Source organism: Pholis gunnellus, assembly GCF_910591455.1.
Source record: "Pholis gunnellus genome assembly, chromosome: 13".
NCBI classification, from domain to species: domain Eukaryota; kingdom Metazoa; phylum Chordata; class Actinopteri; order Perciformes; family Pholidae; genus Pholis; species Pholis gunnellus.
Window position 1 is genome coordinate 5,591,662 of NC_136540.1, and position 8,829 is coordinate 5,600,490.

The following is an 8,829-nucleotide window of genomic DNA, read 5'->3' on the forward strand; positions in this document are numbered from 1 at the left end:
GGCAGGTGAGGGAGGGGAGAAAGAGAGACGGGGGAAGAGAGAGAGAGAGAGGTGGCATGCAGCCAACGGAGAGGACAGGGGAAAAGTTGTGAGGTAGCCGGAGGGACGGGCAGGGAGGAGAATCAGCGTCATTGGTACTGAGCTGAGGGGGGATGAGAACGGCAGCGTTTCCTCCTGTCCATCTGTCTCTCTACATTTCTGTCTGTCTTTCTGCTTTGTCTCTACCTCTCCTCTCTAATTTTCTGCCATCCTGGCTGGGGCTGTAATGTGGCGGGCTCTGCAGTGAAAGTGTCGGCTGGCGGATTCTCCTTGAGTGAACCCTGACTGTGCGCAGTGTTCGCCGCTGTCCTGTCCACGCTGACTCAGCTGTGCAGGCAGCCTGCCGGCCTCTGGGTGAACACCGGCTGCAGGAGCAGGTAGGCATGACATAACTTGAACTGTGCATGTTTTGACGTTTTTTTATTGTCTTCAGCTTTTCCCCTTTTTTTCATTCAGTCGAAGGGATACTGTGTGCGTATGAAGACTCATGAATGCAGGAAACATGTAAACACACGCTGTCTGTGTGAAAATAACTTTTGACTGTACTGTCTGTGCTTTTATAGAAACTTAATGTCCCATTTTAATATTTCTGTTGATTGACTTTGTCCTTCTTCCCTTCTCTCTCTCTGTGTATCTCTCTGTATCCCCCCTCCTCCTTTGCCCTCTGTCTAACCTACAGTCTCTTCCACAGGAGTGCTCTGGGGTTATAGGCGAGCAGGCTCCCTGCCCCCCGGACAACTGCAGGTGCACGACTGGGACGTGCCTCGTTCAGGGTCCAGACACCCAGACAGCATATTCCAGATTCAATCCAGTATACCAGAGAGTATACCAGAAAGGATATTGTGCGAGCTATCTAGGGACCGCTGGATCCTGCAGCAGTATCTGTTTTGGAACAGGTCTGGCTGCCATGGAGGTCCAGTGGTTTGGGGTTGAACTCCCGAGGCTGGGGCCTCCACACACAGCCGTCGGCCTGATCTTCTCCATGCTGCTTGGTAATGTCTTTACGTCACCTCTCTTTATTCTGTCCATGATAATTTATGCTACAGCTGATTTGCACGGTGCCTCCTCATCTTTCTTTTTTGAAAACTTCACATTTGTTTTTTTTTACCCCTCACCCGTTATTGAATACCGACAGCTTGGTATGCAGAACGATGATGCTGTGGCTTTTCCAAATTTGAAATTGACCTTCATCAGCTTCTGTCCTACGTCGGTGTTGACTGCAATTGTCTTTAGGTCAGTACACTAGGTTTCGCAGAAGGGTTTTACTTTGGAGACAGGACTTGTTTTCTCGTGATGAGTAGGGTTTTTTTTCTGAAGGTTGCATGTTTCATTTCATTAGCAGAATGTGCTGCTAGTTCTGCCTTGAAACGCAGAACGAGGACTGAATGTTTCATTAAAATGTGCTTGTCCGGAGTAAAGCCATTGTTTGATAGTTTGGTGTTATCTGCGATCCATATTGGTTTTGATCGGGGTTGTATGTCCCTAAGGAGTAAACGTCGGCAGAATAGCGGCTCTTGTGATGGGAACGCTGTGTCAGACTTGAGGCACTCTAGACAAGAGGTTTGATTGCCTACAGCGGAGGTGTATCTGCAGTAACAGTGCAGCAGAGTCACTCGGAGCAGTGTCCAGTAAAATATCAGTTTAATTTCTATTTGATTCATTGAATTTTGAGTGACAGTGGCGATAGCCTCCCACCATGTTGCTTTTATGGTGTTTTGGATATTGAGGATTCAGCTGTGAATATTGGATTCTGTTTGCCTGAAGTGTCACCCAACCACACAACCCCAAATAAAGTGTTGCCTTATTGGACGCTTTCCTGTTCCTCTTTGAAGAAAAAAAACATCCCATTAGAATCCAAATACAGTCATCGTTGACACATAATGTATAAATGTCCACCGTACACTGGCATACAGCTGCCGTCCTGCATTTATTCTGCATTAGCCATTATCTGACATTTAACTATTTTGAGTAAAATACTTCTGTCAGAATATGTATGCCTAATACCCTTTTTCTGACATTGTTCATACATTCAGTACTGACAGTAGATCATTCTTGGATTTTTTTTCTCAACCCGCTTATGGGTGTGTGTGCAGCATCAGTGCAGCAGTAGTGCAGCAAACAGGCATTAAAAAGATGATCTACATGAGCCCATGGTCTGTGACATTATGTGTATGAACTGTAGGCTCTAGAACTACCTCACATGCATTCCTGGCCTTGTACATTTGATCACATTAATAATTCTCAATAAGTTTAAAATATTCATCTCCCATTCCATCCCATCTCCACACATGGGCTGACAGTGGAATTGTGTTGCCAGGTAAACATTTGGATGGTGTTTTTTAGAACAAGAATGGCTATTTCTTGCTCACAGGTGTTGTCTTTATTTAGAATGAACAGCAAACATTTTGGCTGTTACAAAAACTGCATGGTAGACTTCATCAGCAGATGCAGGTGGACAAGTAGCAGAGAGAGAGGGATGCTGCAGCAGTTACATCTAAACATCATCATTATAAGATGGATGAACCATCATATGTGTTTGCTCTATAGTATAATACACTACGAGGTGCTTATAAAGGTGCCCTAAAGAATATTACACTTGTTAAGCAGAAGAAACAGTGCTGTTTTATGTCTGCATTTTGGCTTTCATGTTCATGTTTAGGTTGAATTTTGTTCCAATTTAAGAAACATCTTCTGGTGTTTTTGTCATTCTAACCATTCAAACCAGTATATGTTTCCTTTTACACCTTTGATATGAATATGAATGAGATCGATTCTTGTCCTTTCTTTACATAAAATCTCTTGTGAATTGTCAAAGAAATGCTATCAAGTGCCATTCATGTTTGGTCGACCATTGTATTTCATAATAGCTGGTGGTTTACTGTACAGCTACACTGATAAAGCGACCAATAGCTCACTGCAGATACATCTGTATTGGTGTAAATGCCAAAGTAGGTTAGAGGTCATTTACAAACAGTGTCAGCACTTCATAGTTTATCCACCAGAGAGCACAGCGTCTTGGGTTGAAAAATCAAAACATCTTGGTCGTCACAATTTAACAACAAAAGTGGGAAAAAAGGGATCTTATCAGTATTATCAGCTGATGTGTCATTATCAGATTTTTTTTTCTAAGCTCCTAAATATCAAGTTTAGTATCAGCCTCTACAATTTAGTACTGGCCGGGCATTACTATTCTGTTATTTTGATGTACTATGTATTTTTAGAAATTATGTGGCAAGCATATGTTGTAAGATATTCTAAAGTTGATGTATGTAGGCTAGAAACTGGAGCATCACTGCTCTAGTTGTATCTGAAGCCCCAACACTTCACCTTGCAAAACAGCTTTAATTAGAAACCTCAATAAAAATTCCAAAAAGAGACAATGAGCAGTAAACTACTGATTTAAGTGGGAGTAATATTTTAATGTGGTCAGAGTAATCAGAAGAACAGATCATTACATTTTGTATTTCCATGTAATTTTACTTGTTTTGTTCTGGGTCTCTTGTCAGCAGCTGCAGCAACTACAAATATATTACAATATACAAAAATATTGTAAAAGGTTGATAAAAAAGTGACACTATAAAATGTGGACGAGGGAAGAGACGGGAGGGGGGGGGGATGCTGTTGCTCTCTCGTCACTGCTTCTATTGCTGTTTTTGCAAGCTCACTGTGCTGCATTGGACCAGCTGAGGGAAAAGATTGGAGAGAGTGAGTTTTGCAAGATAGCGAGGGTGAGATGAGAATGAATCAATAACATTTCCATATACAGTATACCACAGCCTCGCTGTGTGAAGCCACGTCTGCAGTTTGTAGCAATGCTATTCTCTATTTGCTGCAGTGTTGCTTGTCATACGTTGACCTTGACCGTGTTTTGAGCGAAGCGTAACACACAAAGCGTAATCGTGGGAATGTGAGAAGCAGTGCAGGAAATACAGCTGCCCCTGAAACCATCATCTTATCAGGTGTTGTGTTTTCTCTCCATAAACCTCATCATATGTGTACTAGTGCTGCACAGCACCTTGGGAGTTTGTAGTTTACATCTCACACACTAGATGGAAGCATTAAGCAGGGGGAGCGTTAACGGTGCAGAAGAGGGAAAGAACAGACCTTCGGTCCGTCCTTGACCTGCTAAAATTATATATACTGTCACTCTTGCCTACCTGTGACCTCGACACATAAACAGAAGGTGGGATACTAATTAGGTAAAAAAAAAAAGACAAACTATAAAAAAGACACGGCGGTTTTCCTGCTCCATCCGTCGTAATTGGTGGAGGTAGGATTTGATTACTTGGGCTCTCTGTGGTCCCCGGTGTTCAGTTACAGTTCTTTCAAGGGGCCCAGACGACTTCAGCCTCTCTTATTTACAGTAATGTCACAGCAAGGACTTTGTGGTGTCATGTTGCTGAGGGTGTGACTAGTCAAGTGCCAATAATAGTTTATTGTATGTTATAATGTGTTCTTGAAATCATACAAATCTAACTTAGAATGAAGTTGTCCTATGACATACTGTATTAGTGAGCACTTAAAATATTATCAAAATGGTCTAAAATGATTTGAATGCTCAGGTTTTGATGTGTATGAGTCAGATTTACTGTCACTGTCCATGAACCTCTTCTCATTGTTCAGGTGTAACTGGATGAGCAGACAGGACTTGTTTTGTGATGTGACCATAAAATGAGTCCAAGGAGCACAAAGTTCAGTAACTGTGATCTTTTACTTTGGACTATTGTCAAATCCGTGAAAATACGGTTACAGACAACAGCTGATTAGCATAGCTTAGCATGAAGACTGGAGGTTCTGACCGAAGGTCACAAAATCAAGACTGTTTCTTGACACCGGGAGCAGTAACTTCCTGAAGTATTTGCTGGTTTTCTCACAAATATGACAAGACTTTTTTGTAAGTTACTGCTCCCAGCCAAGATACATTTTGGCCCATAATGCCCTGTAAAAAGTTACTTATTCAATTGATGGTACGTATTATTCAAGTAAGATAGACTGTGTTAATTAGTGAGCTTGTGCTGGTAGATGGACTCTGTTCCCTTCGGACTGAACCAGATGATCTGTTTCTAGTTTTTATGCAAAGCTAACTGGCTGCTGGCTGTAGTTGCATATTTAACGGTCAGATATGGGAGCGGCATCGATCTTCTCATCGAACTCTCATCAAGAAAGCAAACAAGTGTATTCCCCAAAATGTTGAACTATTGCCGTAAAGCAGACTGACTTCATGTTCACTCAACATCACTGCACTGTATCGTTGATTTGTGCCCCGTGTAGTCTTATCTTGTTGTGGTTTAAATTCCCCTTTCCTCCTCAGGTGTGTGGTCTGTTCAGGCCCTTGAGATGTCTGTTGGGAAGATTCCCTTCCTGCAGGCAGTGAATGGCAGCACAGTCCTGTTGCCTTGCACATACGCCAGCTGTATCGGCATCCAGGACCTCTACATCAACTGGCAATTCAATGACAACGGCACCATGCAGAAGGTAAGAACCCTCTGTCAGAGAGAAAGCTTCATGTTCAGGTCACTTGTTTGGTAGATTTGGATGATTGATGACTTGGTCCCATCAGGTGTGTGATTCAGTGATCGTGTCAGAGGGGGTGGACCCAACTGTGGCTATATATCGAGACCGAGTGGAGTTTGTGGGGAAGAACATTAAGAACAACATCTCCATCTTGCTGTGGAACATCACCTTCGAGGACGGAGGCCAGTACACTTGTTTTGGACGCAATCCCAAAGAGAAGGGCAGGAACCACAGTACCATCTTCACCCTCATTGTGGTGGACGAGTGTGAGTGGTCAAGATCTTTTTAAAAACATGCCCAAATGATCTTAAACCAGCCTATTATTCATCTACAAAACAAAAATGTCCCCTCTTTCAGCAACAAAAATTAGCCTAATTATGTGGGAACTGCCCAATATGACAACACATCCCTATAGATATTCCTAGTATAACTATATGCCCTGACATACTGTATGTGTTGGCCAATCACAAATGTGGGACAGCTCACTGGGGTTTGCTTCATGGCCCCATAATGTGCACACTGAAGTAATAATAAACTAGAACATGCTTTCATTTGTATGTTGATGTTAAGACAAATCAGGCCACGTAAACAAGGACAGCGTTACTGGAGAAATGTTTAGTCTGCTTACGGAAAATTAAAACAATTTAAATGATCCCACAGAAGGAAAATAAATCCTGAGGTGACTGTAAAAAATAAATACATTCATGACGATGAATATTCTCTTTGTGCATTTCTTCTCAAATGGTTTGGTCCTCCACACACGAAGACAAACGAGTCAAAGAGAGCTGACTATCCTTCTCTCCTATACTAAAATAAGCACTTTTAGGCATACGGTAGGTTTAATCATGCAGTTCATCACTTTAAATGCTCTTTGGTGCTGTTTTGATAAGAGGGAATAAAACAAACAAAAAAACAAACATATGTTAGTCTCTAGAAAGTAGAAACTTGAGGACAAATAAGCCACCGCTCACCCAGGTAGATTTTTTCTCAGCGCACCTGACGGGTGTAAGGAAAATTCACCAAATATTATAAAAAATGGTTCTGGTAAAGTGTCTAAAGGGACCAAAGGTCACAAGAGATGAACTCCCCATCAGTCTGGATATAGTTTGAATCTTAAATGCTTTGGTTAGTCAGGTCTTAGGAGACGGCTGCAGCCGGGGGCCACACTACAGCTCCAATCTTTTGTGGAGGCACCAACTTATTTGAATTAGAAGGCTTTGTAACGGCACAAAAGTTGTAGAAAATGTTAATTTTCGGGACCTTAAACAGTTTTTATGTATATTTCTTTCCATCACGGTGCTTTGTTAATGTCTGCAGTGAGGGTGGTGGACAACACGCTGACCATCATAATAGCCTCAGCTGTGGGCGGAGCCATCGCAGCATTAATGGGCTTCATGTTGCTCAAGAACTTCACCATCTTTGTTCTTGCCAAGATTGAGGAGAAAAAGTGAGTTTTTCGCAACCACCTGGATATTTACCAGCAATGCAACAATTTCATACTGTTTCATCAGAGAATGGAGTGAGCTTGAGTTGTTTCTTTGAGCTGCCCTGCGTGTACAGTCCTAACTTTGTCTTCTTTTTTTTTCCTCCAATGCCACTGCAGTAAGGAGTGCCTTGTAACTTCATCAGGGATCGACAACACAGAAAATGGCCTCTCAGGATCCAAAGCTGATTCAAAACCAACACCAAAAAAGAAATGAGAAAGTGCATGTATATAAAACCATATGATTACTCGTATTTATTTACCTTCTTTGCATATATTTGTATATGCACATGTGTTTACACAAAAGCAAATTCATTAATGTTAAGTTTGGATACTAAAAACCGCCTGGCTGTGGCTTACAAAGGGGAATATACACATGTGCACACAACTGTGTCAGATGATATACAACTAAAGAAAGTGCAAATCAGTGTACACATAATTATTTAAAATGTACACATAATTGAATAAGTGCACATACCAGAGACACTCCAGCTTGATTTATTAAGGATAATTTCTTAATCATAGAATATTTATATTCCATCTCCCACCTGGTCTCCCATAGATCTACCTCCTTTGGTCAACATATTACCAGAAAAGGAAAAAAACACATTAACGGTGTTATCTTTGTTGTTTTTTTGGTGTGGCCAGTAACTGAAACAGTTAAACATTTGACAAATAAAGCTTGTGTGCACTTTTGCTTAATGAAGTGTGCATTATTGGTCTTGATATTCATGCAACAAAGCATACATATTAAGTCCAAAATCCAAAAAGTCTCGAAGGAAAACATTGTTGCCAAGTTTTCTCAGGTTAGACTGTGGTACAGACAATTCCTTATAGACAGTGGAGACAACACACTGCTCTGACAACAGCATGGAAGAAAGTGCAACCTTACAGAAGAAAGAAAGCATAACTAACGAATCCCACTGGCAGTCGTGTGTGTTCACGGGTATTATGCAGTGAGTGTAAGCTAAGTTAAAGCATTCTTGTTAAAGAGCAGTAAGCTAAGTGTCTCTGGTAGATGGTTTATTTAACTCTTTACCTTAAAAGCAATCATGTGCACATTTATTAAATTGTGGGTATGCTTGTGTGAATTTGTGTGTACACCCTATTAAATTATGTGTGTGTGGGATTATTCACGAAAAAAAAAAAAACTGTTGTATATCATTTTTGCACAGTCGTGCTCTGATAGAACAATAACCGTCTTTGGCCACAGCCAGGATACATTAAATACATGTAAACTTTGACTGTTTTTCATCTGAAGTCAAAACAAAAACACTCGTCTTTTAGTGCTTGAGACAGGAAATAATGTAACGTAGTTAAAGCTGTGCTGAATCCTTACACCAAATTCACAGTAGCCCGTCGATAAAATGGTCAACTAAATCAAAATCGAATGATCTATCTCGCAGACACAGTGGTCAATGTGCGGCTACTTTCCACAATACACCTAAATTATGCTGTATGATTCACTCAAGCAACTGTCGTAAAACAAAGGGTGCTAACACAAATGGTACTAACAGAATATTGTGGGATTCAGCCCAGCTTTTCATCCTGTAACTTCTCTTTGCTTGATATAAAACACAGGTGCCTGTTAGTGCTTCTATGCTCCTCTGCCAGCGAGGACGACTACATATTGCAAAACACTTTATAAAGCTCAGCAAACAGAAATAATACAACAAGCTTCTGAACTGACATGATAGACAATCCCCTGAAGCAAACCCTCATAGAAAACGAATGACCCTCTGATGCTGCTGCTTTTAAGACAAATAATCAATGCATTTAAGCATGTGCTACAT

At 41.2% G+C, this 8,829-nt stretch overlaps 1 protein-coding gene across 1 annotated transcript; it reads left to right on the top strand.

Annotated features, from left to right (window-relative positions):
- Positions 1-946: 946 nt before the first annotated feature.
- On the top strand, positions 947-7,253 carry scn4bb (sodium channel, voltage-gated, type IV, beta b; the record flags this gene model as incomplete). Its single annotated transcript, XM_079171541.1, has 5 exons — positions 947-1,031; positions 5,351-5,514; positions 5,600-5,819; positions 6,871-7,000; positions 7,157-7,253. The coding sequence occupies 5 exons, from the start codon at positions 947-949 to the stop codon at positions 7,251-7,253; spliced, it is 696 nt and encodes a 231-aa protein (XP_079027667.1).
- Positions 7,254-8,829: the final 1,576 nt, after the last annotated feature.